General features: G+C 54.3%; 1 protein-coding gene across 2 annotated transcripts in view; it reads left to right on the top strand.

Annotated features, from left to right (window-relative positions):
• ADCY5 (adenylate cyclase 5) overlaps positions 1 to 17817 on the top strand; it is a 156361-nt gene that overhangs the window by 103729 nt on the left and 34815 nt on the right. For both annotated transcript variants that reach the window (XM_082394854.1, XM_082394853.1), the window contains exons 4-11: positions 1280 to 1391; positions 2891 to 3018; positions 5040 to 5198; positions 6075 to 6216; positions 8167 to 8307; positions 13141 to 13163; positions 14102 to 14246; positions 15533 to 15630. In XM_082394854.1, the coding sequence (XP_082250980.1) occupies positions 1280 to 1391; positions 2891 to 3018; positions 5040 to 5198; positions 6075 to 6216; positions 8167 to 8307; positions 13141 to 13163; positions 14102 to 14246; positions 15533 to 15630 (948 nt within the window). The remainder of the gene's footprint in view (positions 1 to 1279; positions 1392 to 2890; positions 3019 to 5039; positions 5199 to 6074; positions 6217 to 8166; positions 8308 to 13140; positions 13164 to 14101; positions 14247 to 15532; positions 15631 to 17817) is intronic.

The raw sequence follows: 17817 nt of genomic DNA, 5'->3' as shown, positions 1-17817 counted from the left end.
AGTTACCTGGCACTTGTCCCTGGGGTGATTAGGGCAGGGGAGTGGTGGGCCAGGTGTGGGAACCTGACTGGGGTGGGAGGCTCTGGACTCCAAGGTGCGTGGTTGACCATCTCTAGGAGCCGGCTGGCCTGGGAGAGGCAGGCTCCCCAGGTCAGGAAGACCCCAGATGTCAGACAGCAGAATGAAAAGATATGCTTAATGCATGAACACACATTTTCCAAAAGAAATGACAAGGCATGTTTAGTTCTACACTCTAATTTGAAGCGAGACTGTCGGTCTGGAGCCGCGTGGATCAGAGGAGAGAGCAGAGGCCGTGGGAAGAGCCCCCAAGCTACCGTCCGTGGCTCTTCCCCGAGGCTCCTCGTCTTGGGATGGGGACACCGGGCCCTCCTTCAGGGCTGCCTGGAGGGCGCAGTGAGGTGGCAGGTCGGAAACCCCAGCCCCCGTGCCCAGCCACCAGGAGCATCTCAGCCCGCAAGAGTTACTACATTTCGGTGTCCATTTTAAGAAAAAACTTTTGGGGCCCTTACTCATTCTGGCCCTGGGGCCTCACCTCTGGTAGTCTGTTTTGAAAGAAAAGGAAGACACGTTCAATCTCGGGAACAGATGAAAGATCACAGTGTGCAATGCAGGGACCAGCGGGTGCACCTGAGGGCCCCGGGGATGAGGACGAAGGAGCTGGCAGGACAAGTTGGGGGGCTTCCAGAGACGCTTACTGGCTGTGTCTTCCTCTGCCTCCTCCCTGGGCCTCTTTATTCTGTCTCTTCTAGAGGACTCCCTCGGTATGGAGGGCCTGGGGTTGGATTCCCTTGTGTATGGGTTTGGGAAGTGAGACCTCTGTACGGCCGCCTTTAGGGCCTGAAACACTTTCCAGACAAGATGAACCAAAGACCCTTCTCCTGGACCCAGCTACCTTGAGGGGACTGCTCAGGAGTCAAACGGGGGGCAGGCCTGAGAGGTGGCTGAGGGTGAGGGGAGCAGGCGCTGTTTGCATGGCCTCAGGCAGACGTACGCCCCCAGGCCTCATGCGCCTCGGCCCTCCTTTCCTCCTGGGTGGGAGCGAGGGTGCAGGGAGATACAGAAAGGAGGGCTGGCCCAGCATTTCCCTACCAGCTGGGAGAGACCACCAGTGTCAGCTCTCTCTCTCTCCCCTCCCCAGCAGCCGCTTGGAGCTCCCAGGACTCTTGCTGGCTGGCAGCCCTCCTAAGGCGGAGGGTGGCCCCAGCTGTGTCCCCCTGACCTTCCTTCCTCACGGGGGTCTTCCCCCCTGTCTCTCTAGCATCCTGTTTGCTGACATCGAGGGCTTCACCAGCCTGGCGTCCCAGTGCACTGCCCAGGAGCTTGTCATGACCCTCAACGAGCTCTTCGCCCGCTTCGACAAGCTGGCTGCAGTGAGTCACCTTGCCCACTGCCCTGGGGACCCCGTGTGCCCGAGCCGGGGCCGGAAGGGTGGCCTGATCTGGGCTGCCCGGGGTAGGGTGCTGCGGAGTCCGCCATCGGGAACGGGGGAGGCGGGGCCGTACAGGCTGTGGCTGCGAGTCCTCACGCCTCACATCAGCCCCGCAGCACACTCAGAGATGCTCACAGTGTCACCGGTCACAAGTGGAAAGGGGTGGTGAGGCCTGCAGGAAATGCTGCCCTGACCCCTGGATTTGGGGAATTTGTGTTTGGAGGAGCAAATTCGGTGCCACAGAGCCACTTTGCTGATGAGGGTGGCCAGAGTGATTAAAAATAAATAAATAAATGAGTCTGAATCTCAACTGGCCTGCAGACAGCTGTGTGTCACCCAAGAGACTTATGGAAAGAGGACTCTTCCACGTTGGGACAGATTGGAAGTGACCCCCCCCAGGCATGGAGTGGTGAAGGACACACGTTCGTTAGTCCCTGTTTATACTCTGCCGTCCTTTCCCAGCCTTTGTGGCTCTGAGCGATGCTCTGTGCCTTTGGAGAGTCCTATGTCAGGGCCCACTTACTGCAATGTCCACCGAGAGGTGGACACGTCCCCTGGGCCGTCACAGGACACCAGGCAGATCATGGATGAGAGACGGTGCCAAGGGCCTCCGAGGGCATTGATGGTGGGCCTCACACCTCACTGATTTTATTACCGAATGTGGGCGAGGTGAATGGGGACATGCTCGGCCCTTGGGTTTTGGAAGGGCCTTAAAGGAGAGTCCAGGGCACACAGATACTGGGGTCCCAGCGTACCAGCTTCATGAAATAACCTTTGGGAAGCAGACTTGGACAGCTCAGAATTGGTGATTAATGACAGTCCATCTCAATCCCAATTATGCATCGGTTGCGGCCTGCGGGGTGACCCTGCAGCGGACAGGTGCTTCCGCTCTGTGGCTGTCTTAGCACGCACGTGCTTGCTGGCTTAGCAGAACTGTCTTGGATAAAAATCTCAGGCAGGGGGTCAGGTGAGCTTTGGTTAAATCTCACTTCTGCTTCAGTCTTTTCATAAAAGGAGAGTCATAAAACTGTTAGTAGAACCCTAGGCCAAGAGTCGGAGCGTGTCCCAGGCCTGGGAGTGGGATGGGCCCCTCACTCTCAGCTCGGGGCCTCTCACACCAGTGAGTCTGCCCCGTTCGCTGCCACATTGGACCAGCTGTATTCTTCTTGGGCCTCAGCTGTGGCCATAAAAGTGAGTTCCTGAGCCTGGGGTGGCTGGAATGCTTCTCTAGGGCGGCTCAGCCTGTCCTCCGTCCCCCACGGCTCCCGATAAGCCTGTCCCCAGGCTGGGGCCACACCTCATGCCGGCACTGGGTCTGTGCTCGCTGCCCTAAAAGGCAAGTTATTCCAGGCATGGGGTGAATCTGTTTGCTTCCTGTTTCTTTCTCTCCCACTTCTCTTTCCTACTATTTTTAATTTTTAAAATTAATTTGCTTTCCAGGAGAATCACTGTTTACGTATTAAGATCCTGGGAGATTGTTATTACTGCGTCTCAGGGCTGCCTGAAGCCAGGGCTGACCATGCCCACTGCTGCGTGGAGATGGGCATGGACATGATTGAGGCCATCTCGTAAGTGCCTGTCTCCAGGGTGACTGCCCGCCTGTGGGGACACTGTCCATCTCCAGGGGGACTGCCCATCTGCAGGGGGACTGTCCCATAGCCCGAGTAACTGACTCATGTTGAACTGATGGAAGCAGGGAAATAGTGGGGCAAAGCCACCTCCCAAGGACCCTGGCCACACCGGAGGGTTGATTCACACCTCCAGGCTCTGAGCCTTCTCCCGGGCTCCTGTGCCCATAGCAGCCTGGGAAGCTCTGCACAGAGGGACACGTCCTGGAAGAAGGGAGGGCTTTGCAGACTCCAGGGCAGCAGGAGGTGTGGAGCGACTCCTCCAGGAAAGGAGGACTGGCTGGCAGCTGTGCTGTGCCCTGTGCCATGGCAGGGCCTTGCACTCCAGGCCTCATGTCTTCTCACAACCACCCAGCCAGGGGTAGAAGTCACCGGTCCCATTTCTTCACAGATGAGAAAGGTTGGGCTCACAGAGGCTAAACGGTTCCCCAGGGTAATACTGCTAGGCAGGTGGATGCAAACACAGGTGTTCCAGTTTAAGAAAATCCATCCTCCCTGGGAACAATAGCAGCCAGGATCTTTGGCCGATTCTTGGTCGCTGCTGACCACAGAAGGAGCCCCAGTCATTAAGCAACATGGATAATCCAAGCTTACAGGTCAGCCAAGGGAGTAGGCCAGAGATTGCGTCCAGGTTCCATAACTGTGAGCTTTAGAAGTAGACTGGGTGGGGCAAAGGAAAAGCCACAGTGGGCAAGGTCAGAGGTCAGAGTAACTGGTCCAGAAGGTGGCCGGGTCCATCTTTTTGGCTCAGTTCCTTTCGGCAGTGTTTGCCGAGTGCCCCTGTGTGCCCGGGCTAGACAGGGGGTCCCTTGCCCGGAAGCACAGAGCCTGTTGAGGGGCCAGGACTCCCGTTGCTCTGATAGCAGGCATGCCCAGTGGACACCATCAGGTAAGAGAGGCAAACTGCGGTGGGAGGGCCCAGGAGGGGGCAGTTGATTTCACTGGGAGGACCCAGAAAGGCTTCATGAAGAAGGTGGCCTTGGAGTGAAGCCAAAAAGGTAGAATGAGAGATATCAACCTAAGCAAGTGGCCAGAGGCCCTGTGGATGGAAGGCACAGCTCCAGCAGAGGTATTTGCAGAGTTGATCCCAGGACGAGAGAAATAGATGGATGACATAAATATTCCCTGTGGTAGGTGTCAGCCTCTCGGTGGTGGGGTGGGGTGAGAGCTGGAGTCCACGTGGTGGTCCCGCCCACCAGGCCAAGTCGGACTGCCGGCGCCATGGCTGGCTGAGTGGGTCCATCCCCAGGGAGCCAAGGAGGGTCCAGGTCCCTAAGAAGTGCACACTGTGAACCTCCCCACAGAGCACCGGCTCCCTCTTCCACAGACCCCGGGCCCCAGACGCATACCCAGAGCTGTAGGGCTTCCATCCCACTCCCCCTCCTACAGGCGGCCCGCCCCGAATACGTGCGTGGTGCATGTGATGGGGTTGGCACTGTCTTCTAGCACGTGGAGCATCCCTGGCCCCCTGCACCTGCCCCAGCTCCCCTTCTTTCCTGGGCAGGGCCTGTGTTCTCTTTTTCTCCATTATCCTGCTCATGTCGAAGAAGCAGCAATGTGGGTAAATCCGAGAATTATATGAATGGGGTTTGGAGTGACTATAACTTTCCTGTCGACTCAAATCGGCACTAACGTGCGCTTGCATTTTCAGAACACAACTTAATTATTGACCGAGGGTAGCGCTGGCTCAGGTGCCCTCGCTGGGGAGAAGCAGTGGGCCTGGGATGTAGTGTGAGGCACTGCGCCACCTTGCGGGCAAGCTGGGAAACAGCGCCTCTCACAACCCTCAGCCCCTGAGCACCAGGGCCCAGCCCTGCCCTTCAGGATGCACAGTCTCAGACTCTGGATTTGGGCTGGCCTGGAGAGAAATGACTCTTTGACCCCTGCACCTTCTCATGCACCCTGACCTCTCTGCACGTGGCCCTGACCCCCTCCCGGCCTTACCCCTACTCCATCCCCAGGCTGGTCCGGGAGGTGACAGGTGTCAACGTGAACATGCGTGTGGGAATCCACAGCGGGCGAGTGCACTGTGGCGTCCTTGGCCTCAGGAAGTGGCAGTTCGACGTCTGGTCTAACGACGTCACGCTGGCCAACCACATGGAGGCTGGAGGCAAGGCGGGGTGAGTGAGTGAGGGCAGCTTCCCGCCCGGCCCACCCAGGTGGCTGTCATGGGGAAAGGGCTAGGGTGGGCAGGACCGGGTAGCCGCAGCTCTGGGGTTGGCAGAATTTAAATGGAATTCCTCTAGTAACCAAGCACTGACGCCACACATGGCAACTTGTAGGGAGCGTGGCCCCAACCTTCACCCAGTCTTCACCCAGAAAATATTTACACAGGACCTGGCGGCCTGTTGTGAGATGCAGGAGGTCAGGGTAGACTTCTAGAGGAGGGAGGAACCCTGGATAATTTCGGGGGTGGCCAGGAGGTGGAAGGTGAGCTGGCCCGGCAGACGGGGCAGGATGGGGACAGGTGAGGAAGGTGAGGGTCGGGGGAACTGCCAGGCTGAGGATGGGCACAGGTAGAGGAAAACACAGTACTTCCAAGGAATGCAAGTAGAGCAGATGGCCTTTTAGGAACCAGTGGGGGAAACAGTGCCTGTGTTAAGGACATGCATGCCAGGCTGGGGAATTTGGACGCAATCCTGCAGTCAGCAGGAGCCACTGCTGGCTTCTGAGCAGGTGTGCAAAGTTTGTGAGAACGGAGGCCGTGCTCTCCCGGCAGGCCGATGTGTTACATTACTATAATAACATGATGCCGATGTGATGCGGTGTGGTCTCGGTGAACATGAGCTGGGGAGGGGCCCACCGTGCCATCTGGATGAGGTTGGAGGGGTACAGTCCATTGAGATATCCAGGTAGGGGTTAGCATTTGAGCCAGAGTTTGGGGCCCTGGGATTTGAATGATGACTGAGTTGGTTGCAGTTTGGTTCTGCATGGGAGCAGGGGTTCTGAATTCATGTCTGCTGCCCTCCTCTCCCTGCTTCCCCCCCTACCCGTAGACGCATCCACATCACCAAGGCCACACTCAACTACCTGAATGGCGACTACGAAGTGGAGCCGGGCGGTGGGGGCGAGCGCAACGCCTACCTCAAAGAGCACAGTATCGAGACCTTCCTCATCCTGCGCTGCACCCAGAAGCGGGTCCGGGGACCGAGGGCTGGGGTGGGGGGGGAGTGGGAGGGCTTCATTCTTTGGGGAGGAATGTTTCTTAGCCTGCTGCTGCTTCTTTCTCTTCTTATTCTTTCCTTGAGGCAAGTCCTGAATTTCTTATGCAGTCGTGGTTCCTGCATCTCAGGAAGGACATGAGAGCTACAGAGGCTTTGTAAAGGCTGGTGGCAAAGAGGGGAGGTTTTCATTTTGCTTCTGTTGCAGAAAAAGCAACAGACCTCAGATCGGTTAGTAACAATACAGCAGAAGGCCACGAGATGGAAAAGAAGCATCAGGGAACTCTGTGCATACCACGCCCTTTATTTCCATCTCATCCCTTGTCTGTTGCCTAAACTAGGTGGATCTCGCTCTCTCTCTGCCTGTACTTATATACCTCTGTTTCTTGAAACTCTGTCTTTTCCCCTCTTGCACTTTCCAGTCGTTCTTCTTCCTTCTTTTGTCTCAGCCCACACTTGCCAAAATATAAAACTGAATTATTAGCAGACTTCAGTGTTCTATTTTTAATAGTGTCACGTTCCATGTTCTTAATTTTTAAAGCAAACGAGGAGAACATTTTATATTTTACATTTTTCCTTAGATTAAAATGCCTTTTACTTATAAATCTTTCAATTGAATTTATCTATTGGTCAGAGCCCTTTGATAGAGAAAAGCTTCCCTGTTTCTTTCCTAAGGAGTTAGACTGAAGACAAAATTAAGCTGTGAGAAAAGTTCAGAGAAAGTCTTGGAGACAGCAAAAGTAGATTTTTCAAGGTGGGCAGAGCTCTTCGAGGCAGGTGTCCACCCTGAGAGGGACATCAGAGGGACACCTCACCCCCCACAGAAGCATATCCCAGCACACAGGACCTGGCTACGGGGTGCCTCTGAGGGAGCGGTACCAGGCCCTGCCACAGACATCCGGAAAGAGGGATGGGAGGATTTAGGTACTCTGGGGAAAGCACTTAGTGGCTTAATTGACTCATTTTAAAGCATTTGCTTGTTGTTTGGCTGGAGTATAAATGAACCGAAATCCTCCCAGGCCCCCTCCCACACTCCTCCTCTCTGCGGGGCCCATAGCACCTCTAGCCTCACCTTCCTGCCCCGCCCAGGCTGAAGGGTTACCCTCTGCCCTGGGTTCTCTGGGTCTTGATTCTTCTAGCTTGACAAGTGGTTCAGAAAAGATGAAACGGAGACAGAAAAGGACACCCCCCTCCCGAGCCCCGACCCAGAGCAGTGTCTGCTGAAGCAGGCTGTGTCCCCTCCCCTCTGCCTCTGATATGACCAGCTCCCTTCCCAGGCTCAGGGAGGGAGTTGAAGGGAAGGCCACCCAGGTCCCCCCAGGGCCTCTCCAACCCTCCACCTCGAGCTCGTTTGGATGGATGGACAGATAGGTTGTGGTTGGCACATGGAGAGCTGGCTGAGGCCCTGTTGGTGTATTTGTGCAATGCGCGTCAGCCCTTGAATCTCACATTCTAATGAACCAAACCTCCAGAAGCTGCAGGGCCTGTCCTACTACCCGCTCTGCTAGAACATGCCTGTTTTGGGGTGGAAATTGGAATCTCATGTTTCCTCTCCGTCCATCACCCCCCAAGCACCTTCAGACCCAGGCTCTGCCCACATCTAAAATTCTATGCCAGCGACAGATGTTCCCACGCCCCTTGGCTTTCTAGCAAGACAAACCTCATCATGCTGCTCTGCTACTCCCACCTGAGGCTCCCAGCTCCCAGCCAGGGCTGGCGTTGGGGAGTTTGGAGGGATTTAGGGTGCTTTCTTGGGTGAGCTTTAGGATCTTGGCAGACCTCAGGGCTCCAGGCTGTGCAGAGAAGGGAGGGAGGCACTGCCTTAACCCCTACCTGGCCAGGCACCTGGGAGGAATGAGAAACTCCCTACTTGGGCTCACCTGATGGGCCCTGCCCACAGGCTGATGCATCTATGTTGCTCTCCCAGAAAGAAGAGAAGGCCATGATTGCCAAGATGAATCGCCAGAGAACCAACTCGATCGGGCACAACCCACCACACTGGGGGGCCGAGCGCCCCTTCTACAACCACCTGGGTGGCAACCAGGTGTCCAAGGAGATGAAACGGATGGTGAGTAGCTGGCAGGGCAGTGTGTGGGCCGCACTCTCCAGGGCTAGGGCCTTCTGTGGGTGTGAGGACTGGGCCAGGCCCCTCCTGTTACCCAGGGAATCTGGAGAGCCACAGAAGGAATCGTTGGAAGGGGGCTCACCCTGACTTTGGACCAGGAGACAGAGCGCCTAACTTCCGGCCCTGGGCTTTCTCCGTGGGCCCCACCATCTCTCGGCATGCCGGATTTGTCTTTGGAGCAGAGCGGTGAAGCCCCTTCTTCCCTCCCGCTTGGCAGACCTTGCTGGTGTAGGCTGGAAGCAGACCCATCTGGCTGGACTCAGGGTCCAAACAGAGCCTCCAGGGCCTCTTGGCACTGTCTGGGGAGCCCCGGGGAGTTGGGTGGGCACAGGCTTGTCAGACACCTTCCAGCATCTGTTGCATTTCCCAGGCAGTTGAAACACATCTTCTGGCCCGGTCGCTCAGAAACCATCTCAGTGCTTTTTGGCAAGTGCCAGGTGATGGTCTTTTTGCCCTCTGTGCTGAGAAACGCCCTGCTAATTCCAGTCTTCCTGTGGGAGCATGCAGGCTGAGTGAGCAGAGGCCGTGGTAGGGGTGCTGCCTCCATCTCAAGGGACCCTGCCGGCCTCAGAGGACAGACACCCTCAGCCACCCCCGCACACAGCAGGGACGGGCGAATTCAGGATGCCCTGCCTGGGTTCTGTCAGTAATGCTAGAAAGGAGACTTCAGAGGGTGGGAAGAGGAGAATGAGGGATGACAAGAAGTCAGTCTGCAGCAGCAGTGTTTTCTTTCTTTTTATCTGAGATCTTGGCTTCTGCACCTGAGCACATTCCTCAGGTCAAGGGCAGCCTGGTACTCAGGCAGGAGTTGCCCACTCTGAGGGAGGGATGGGCGAGGAAGCCGTGTGTATGTGTGTGTGTGTCCACTGAGTTCCCACAGATCCAGGTAGAGGAATGGGGGGCATGCCGACACTAGGATCCCCATGTTGGGGTCTGTGGATCAGACTGGGTTTAAGCTGCAGCAGCAGGGATTAGAGAGAGCCTCCATGGGAGTCCAGCTGAGTCGGCAGACAGATCCAGGGGTCTGAGGGAGGGGACAGGCTAGGGACCAGTCATTCTGCTCCTTGCCAGCTAGCAAATCGCAGATGACAAAGGTTTAAGGAAAATGTACAGAAGAAAAAAGTGAATTGAGTCAAGATCACCATTTTAACTGTTGGTGGTAAAGAAACAACTCGCAGGACACCAAGGTCCTAAGCGACAAAGAGTGGGAAAGGTCAGCCTTGCCCCAGGGCTTTGAACTTAGACGTCCCAGACCTGGTCAGTGCCACCCAGGGCTCCCGGCACCACTCCCGCTCCCTCCAGGCCCCTCCCCAAAGCCAAGAGCAGTTGCTGGATCCCCCCTGTTCTCACCCCAGTTCTTGCATCATCTCCTGTGGACTCTGTACCCACATGACCAGGACGGCCAAGAGGTGAGAGAGGGAGTGAGAGGAAAGGGGGGAGACTGAGAGCAGGATGCAAGGAGGGAGGCTCTCATCCAGGTGGGAGGAAAGAGAAGGACAGGGGAGCAGGAAGACCAGAGAGGGAGGACAAAGGGGGTAAGGGGGAGATGGTGGGGGGAGCAGGAGATGAGAGAGAGCAGGGAATAAAAAGATGGGGCAGGACAGAGGTGGAGAGGAGGAACCACCAGCAGGCCAGAAAGGTGCCTGCCGGTACGTTCTCCATTTAAAATCTCTGGCAAGTTTTTTTCTTTAGCGATATTTGGTGTAGGTGGACTCTTTAGGTATTTCAGAGTCTCCAAGGGGGCAGTTTGGGCTATAAGCACCGATTTGGCAGACATTAATCATTGTTAGGACAAGAAACCTTGGAAGAATTAGCAGAAGGGCCGTAATTGGGGAAGCAGTCTCAGGGGAGACTGGCTGTGGGAAAGGCTCCTCCGTGGTGTTGGTTGCTTCGCCCAGTGGGGAGGGAATGGGAAGTGATCACAAGGCTCGGGGACACCCCTGTAGAGGGAGAGAAGAGGCTCCCCATCCCCGTCCTCGCTGGGCACAGTCACCCGAGGGGCCAGCATCAAAGTACCATCCCCTGGGCCCCTGCCTGCCCAGTGTCTAGGCCAAGGATGGGCTAGGATCTGGCAGCCACCAGGCACACCATTGGCTTTTGGTGTTAAACTCGCCCAGAAACCCTTGGGAAAGATAGGCAAAAAGAAAGCCTCTACCCCGACTTCCACTGAAGATGCGGTGGAGGGGAGGGGATTGGATTAAGCAGTGACTGAGAGCAGTTAGAGGGGAGTAACTCATAGTCAGCAGTTTATTTCTTTAAATCTTGTTCCAACTTTTACTCAGCTTTTAAGATGTAGTAATGAGCTATGCTCATATAGGCATGAGTGCCTAAATGAGTTTAGACGCGAGTGTTGTAAGGTCTCTAAGGTTCTTTTTTTTTAAATTATTTTTATTTTTATGTATTTATATTTTTAATTAATTATTTATTTATTTTTTGGTTGCGTTGGGTCTTCGTTGCTGCTGGCAGGCTTTCTCTAGTTGCAGCAAGCAGGGGCTACTCTTCGTTGCGGTGCGCGGGCTTCTCATTGCAGTGGCTTCTCTTGTTGAAGAGCACGGGCTCTAGGCGCGCGGGCTTCAGTAGTTGTGGCTCACGGGCTCTAGAGTGCAGGCTCAGTAGTTGTGGCGCACGGGCTTAGTTGCTCCATGGCATGTGGGATCTTCCCAGACCAGGGCTTGAACTTGTGTCCCCTGCATTGGCAGGCAGATTCTTAACCACTGTGCCACCAGGGAAGTCCTCTAAGGTTCTTTATTAATAAAAAGGTTGACGGGAGGTTGTACGTGGACTCCTGCTCATCTAAGCAGGCCTGGGTAAGCTGTGCATCCTCCAGAGGCGGCAGGCTGGCCCCAAGTGTTCCCCACAGCTTCGCCAGGGCAGGCGTGCAAACCGGAATCTGCACCTCAGTGTGGATGAGCAGAGGGACCCACGGCCTCTGCTCTTGCTGTAGGTCAGAAGGAGAGGACTCGGGGACCAAACAGAAACACTGAGCTGAGCTGCTCCCCAGAAGTGCTGAGGCACAATGGCAGGAACCCGTCTGAGGGTCCTCCTTGCCGGCTGAGGACCGTTGTCCTAGGACTAGAAAGCAGGTCAGGTGACTGGAACCCAGTCTGCTGGCCTGTGTTCTTAAAGGCCCTTTGCCGTGGTTTATCCACCAAAGTGTTTGCTGACTGCGGTCAGTTCACCACCCCAGCCCGGCACCCAGGGAGCCTAGAGCGGACCTGGCCCCCAACACCAGCCCCCGCAAACCACCAAAGGAGCACTGGAGGAAGTCAGAGACAGGTTCATTAGACACATTTCAGGTATAGTTCCGAGCTGTAGAGACCAGCGTAGGCATAACAGGGCTTGGATGTCCTCCGAGTAAAATCGTTGCCGGCCCCTGTGGTGGAGATCAGTGGGCCAGCCCCTCGCCATGGTCTGCAGAGACTGGCCTGTCCGGACTCCCCGCTGCCCACTCGAGCTTGTGCCCTAGAGATCCTGCCTGCCCCCAGATGGGGCACTCACATGAGAGACCCCAACTCCTCTAGCCTCGAGTGGGGACAGTGAGGTGGGCGGGGCCCTGCAGCCTGGACCGAGGGCTTGGTGATTCTCAGAGGACGAGGAGAAAGGAAGACAACCACTGGGCAGCCCGGGAGGAGCTCAGAGCCCACGGCTGGGCACTTGGATGTGGCACTAGGGGCTGCCAAGGCCCCTGGGAGCCCTGAGCTGGTGGGGAGAATAGACAGCACCTCAGTGCCCACGGGCCCCACGTCTGTTTCGGAGCCCGGCAGCTCCGGCTCGCGGAGATCATCATAAACCCCACTCCTCAGTGGGAATGAAGAGAGCTGTGTTCATTTGGGGTTTGGGTTCCCCCGACATTTGCCAAGCCCCTGGCTGCCCAACAGTGTGTTCCATGCTGGGCCACAGGGACAAGAGGCCACCCTCTGTCCTTGTCCTGGCAGCCTGAAGCTGCCTGTCCTGGGGTGCTGTGCCTCCCCCACTGCCTCCCAGATCCCACCCCTTCCCGTTTTAGGGGCCCCTCCCTCCATTCTGCCACAGTTGGTCAGACCCTGACACACTTCTGTCCTTTATAGATGAACTCTAGGTAGGGCCTTGAGTTTGGCAACCAGTAAGGGCCCTTCCCACCCTCACCCCTGCCCTGTGTGTGTGAACATCAGAACAGTAATCAAACCGGGGCAGGCAGGTTCCTCACCTCCTGGGTCCCCAGCCAGCTCCAGCCTTATAAGAGCACATTGGTTCTCGGATACCAGAAAAGCTGTTGCAGGTATCCAGAGTTTAGTTTTCTTAAGCTCAAAACTTGTGAAGTCCCAGGAGATTTTATGTGTGCTTGGCGGGAGTTGGGGGGGTGAGTGTGCATGAGCTGTGTGTGGGCACAGGTGTGCACGGGCGTGTGGGGATTGATCGGCCTGGCAGTTTCTCTTATTTTCGTCTGAGTAAGTGGCAGAATTGGGAGGGGACCCACCAAGCCCAGGGTCCAGGAGGAGGGTGAGGGAAGGTTTGGGGAATGACAAGGAATTGGGTATGGGGACAGGACGAGCTTAGACTCATGGATTTTGCCAGCGGATGAAGTAAAATCACAGTGCGCCCCCAGCATCTAGCACGGAGCCTGTCCCAAACCCAGCTGTATTTGCCAAATGAAGGAAGGAGGGGATGACTGGGTGACAGTGCCCTCTGTGTCCCAGCTCCTGGTGAACTGTGGAGAGGGGATGAGCTGCAGCCTCCCCGCTTTCATCCCCTTGGTTCTCATCCTCCTCTCCTGCTCTCTCCGTCCCTCTCTTTCAGGGCTTTGAAGATCCCAAGGACAAGTGAGTAACCTGTCCTTCTTCACTTCAGCTCCCTCGGCCTGGGGGATGTCTCCAAGTCTGCCTGGAGCTCAGTTTCCGTACTCCATGGAGAATGAGCCCAGGTCCCGCAGTCTTGGCTGGGAGTGAACAGAGCCCACTGCACCTGAGAGACGAGCAGCCCGGGAGCCCAGGTCCCTGGCGAGAGAGGCTGGGCCTGCGTGCCCCCCATTTATAATCTCCACTCCACGCACACACACACGTGTGCACACACAACTACACACAACACACTCCGCACATGCATGTGCGCGCGCGCACACACACATGCGGCTCCCAGGAAGATGCAGGCTTTGCACATTGGTCGCCAGCGCCTGGCCACGTCCCAGCACCCTGAAGGAATGTGCCTGTCTCTCTCCTCCACTCCCCAGTCTCAGGGGCTGTCAGAAATCCCACTCGAGGACTGGGCTCCACTCTAGAAGTAGGGTGTTTAGTTCAGCACCCAAAGATTGTGAAACGCGCTTCCCAGAGAGTCCCCTGGGCCAGGCGAGAGCAGCCAGGTGGCTCCCAGGCCCTGCGGCAGAGGGCTTGCCTCCTGGTCTCAGCCTTCAATTCAGGGTGACAGTACAGCTAGAGAGTGAAGAGCAGAGACTGTTACCTGTAGGGGAAAAACAAACCCTTGAGAATAATTCATATTATCATTATCATTTAATAATACATCAATAGGGTTAGAAAATCCTCATTGTCAGTGAGGCCCACCAGCCTGCGGGTCTGAGACTTGGGCAGTTTTCTGCGCATGTGAGTACTTGGGCTTCAGGTCGTCCTGGTGTCAATCCCAGCTTCCCCACCCCTTATTAGAGCTGATCAAGCCCCTCTGATGGGTCCGGGTGCACGGGCTGAGCCGGGCCCCTAGTGGCGCCCCCTGGTGGTCAGCCTGTCTTGTGTTGCGCCCCCTTGCTCCCCAGGAACGCCCAGGAAAGTGCGAACCCTGAGGATGAAGTGGATGAATTTCTGGGCCGTGCCATTGACGCCAGGAGCATCGACAGGCTACGATCTGAGCATGTTCGCAAGTTCCTCTTGACCTTCAGGGAGCCTGACTTAGAGAAGAAGGTACAGCACCCTGGGGGGGACCACCCCCCACCCCTACCCCGGTGCAGAACCAGCACCAAGGGGAGGGGAAGGAGGCAACAGGACGGCTCTCTCCCCTGTCTCCACCCTGGAAAGAGCTCCTTCTTGTCACTTCCATTTCCCGGCTCTGATGCTGCCCTACCCAGGAAATGGGGGTTTTAGGGAGACTTCCTTGGTGGAAAAGGATACATCTTAATTTCTTTGTGTCTCAGTTTCCTTATCTGGGAAATGGGGATTTTTAACATACCTACCTCATGGTGTCAGAGTGAGGATTAAACACATCCATGTATGTAAAACACATGAAACAGTACCTGCCACATAGTAGATGTTCAATAAACATTGCTATTTGTATTGTTTTTATTGCTATTGTTATTATTATTATTATTATAGTTACCAATGGACCATCCAGCTGCCTTTGGCACACTGGAAACTCAAAGTATTAGAGTTGGGAGGGGCAGTCAAGAGCTCTTTGTCCTATCTCCTTAAATTGTGACTGAGAAAGTAAAGCTCAGAGTAGCTGGGTGACTTGCTCTAGGCCACCCAGTGAAGTAGTGACAGAGCCAGAATGAGACCCTGGTCCAGGGTCTTTGCTACATGTCACAGGGTCTCCCTTGTGTTCCGTCAACATGGGCTCCTGTGAACTCACACTGTGGTCAAATGAGGCACACCTAATCAGGAGGGAAGAATTATGGGAAGGGAACTTAGTCTGTTTACCAGCATAAATGGAACTGACTCATGGATTACCCTCTCTGGGTGACTCTCTGCCAGCACAGCCATTTGTGCAGCTGGTTGGTGTCGTGGGAAGGGTAGGGGCTGGGAGTCAGGACCTTGGAGATGAGCTCTGTGACATTGGACAAGTCGAGTGACCTCTCTGATCCTCAGTTCACTCATCTCTGAAGTAGAAACAGCAGCAGTCCTGTGCCTATTTCCTGGGGCTCTTGTGAGGATGTGCAGTGATGGTTGCAAGCCCCAGCACGTGTTCTGGCATGTAGTTGGTGCTCAGGAATGTGAGCCGTGATCATTATGAATTATTCTCATGGTGACCCAACCTGCTGAGTTTCTGGTTTAACATAATTCAACGGCCCTCCCCACAGGCACCACCATATAGTGAGTGGACTGGTTTCTTGAGAGCTAAGGCTAGTGCTGGTTCTCGAATGGGTCTTCCAAGTCTTGGGAGTGGGCTGTCCCGGGTATGTCTGGGGTGGAGGGGGGCTGGAGCAGACAGGGCCAGGTGCCTCCGCCCACTCACCCTGCCCCTGTCCTCTCAGTACTCCAAGCAGGTGGATGACCGATTCGGTGCCTACGTGGCATGTGCCTCGCTTGTCTTCCTCTTCATCTGCTTTGTCCAGATCACCATTGTGCCCCAGTAAGTATCCCATCCCTCCCGGGCTCCCTCCTCTGGCTGCAGGGGTTCCAGGGGTGGGAGGGGAGGTCATGTAGGAGAGCAGATGTGGGAGACTGAGCTGAATTTGCTCAGGCAGGAAGAAAAGTTAACAGTCTTGTCCTCAGGGAGACCAGGAAGCCAAGAGTCTGCCTCCCCCATGATGGGTGGGCCATGTGCTCATTGCAGGTGGAAAACTTCTGTCTGGGCACTGCCCAGCGCACGGGAGACCCCTTCTCTCCACTTCATCCTCTCATCCCATTTTAACGCAGACCACTGTTGCCCACTGAGTCACCCAAAGTATTCACCAAGCTGGTTTCTGCGTGACCTTTGGTTCTTGCAAAAAAACAGTGTATCTTCAAAAAATAAGGGTTTTATGCTACTCCAGATATTTCAAAGAATGGATTTCAGATTCTGAAGACTTTTCCCTAAGAGATGTTCCTGAAATCTTCTGAGGACTGGCTGTGTCACTAAGAGAGGCCTGTGGCTTCCAAGGGGACCACTCTGAAATGGGCTGTTGGACATGAAGTGTTTGTTAAGTAGTCATTCACAGTAGGGTCACAGCTAAGTGAGAAAGATAACCGCTCCGTGTATGTATGTGTGTGTGTATATATATGTATATATGCACATATATATATATATATACACATATTTTTTTACTTTTTATTATGCAATATTTCAAACATACAGAAACGTAAAGTAATTAATATAATCAACACTCATCCCCTAGATAGAACAATTGTTCTTTTTTTTAATTAATTAATTTATTTTTGGCTGTGTTGGGTCTTCGTTGCTGCGTGCGGGCTTTCTCTAGTTGAGGCGAGCAGGGGCTACTCTTTGTTGCGGTGCACGGGCTTCTGATTGTGGTGGCTTCTCTTGTTGCAGAGCACGGGCTCCAGGCGCACGGGCTTCAGTAATTGTGGCACGTGGGCTCAGTATTTGTGGCTCGCAGGTTCTAGAGTGCAGGCTCAGTAGTTGTGGCGCACGGGCTTAGTTGCTCCGCGGCATGTGGGATCTTCCCAGACCAGGGCTTGAATCTGTGTCCTCTGCATTGGAAGGTGGATTCTTAACCACTACACCACCAGGGAAGTCCCAGAACAATTGTTAATATTTTGCAAGAATTTTTTATCTATCTTTTTCTGATTTTTTTAATTGACGTATAGTTGATTTAGAATGTTGTGTTAGTTTCAGGTGTATTTCTGATTTTTTTTTTTTTTTTTTTTTTTTTATTTATTTATTGGCTGTGTTGGGTCTTCGTTTCTGTGCGAGGGCTTTCTCTAGTTGCGGCGAGCGGGGGCCACTCTTCATCGCGGTGCGCGGGCCTCTCACTATCGTGGCCTCTCGTTGCCGAGCACAGGCTCCAGACGCGCAGGCTCAGTAATTGTGGCTCACGGGCCCAGTTGCTCCGTGGCATGTGGGATCTTCCCAGACCAGGGCTCGAACCCGTGTCCCCTGCATTAGCAGGCAGATTCTCAACCACTGCGCCACCAGGGAAGCCCCATTTCTGATTTTTTAAGGTAAATTTTAGACACGAGGACATTTTGCCCCTAAACACATCAATATACACCTGTTTTAATGGCATTTTGCTTCTTAACCACAATGCTTTATGTACCAAACAAAACTAACTCCAGTTCCTCTACAATCATCTAATACCAAGTCTATATTCAAATCTCCCAAATTGTCCCCCTAAATGTCTTCTACTCTTAGTTTATTCATAGCCAGGATCTAGTCAAGATCCACTGGATGCATTTGGTTATGTCTCATAAATCTAACTTAATCTGGAAGACTCCCCTCACTCCAACACCTTCTGTTTTTCATTTTGAAATAATTATAGACTTAGAGAAAGGTTACAGAAGTACTACAGAGAGTTTCTGTACATCCTTCCTCCAGTTTCCCCTGCTATTGACAACTTATATAACTGCAGTAGAGTCATCAAAATCAGGAAATAACACTGCAATGATATATGAACTAATCTGTAGGCTGTATTCTAGTTTCATCAGCATTCCCCCAAATGTCCTTTTTGTGTTCCAAGAGCTGGGCCTGGACCCCACATTGGATTTAGCTGCTGTATCTCCTTAGTCCCCTCCAATCTGTGATGCTTCCTTGGCCTTTACTTATCTCTCATGGCCTTGGCACTTCTGATAAGTACTGGCTAATTAATGTGTAGAATCT

The sequence above is a fragment of the Balaenoptera borealis genome (genome assembly GCF_965194805.1).
Source record: "Balaenoptera borealis genome assembly, chromosome: 5".
Lineage (NCBI taxonomy): Eukaryota > Metazoa > Chordata > Mammalia > Artiodactyla > Balaenopteridae > Balaenoptera > Balaenoptera borealis.
This window is presented reverse-complemented; position numbering and strand designations above follow the sequence as displayed.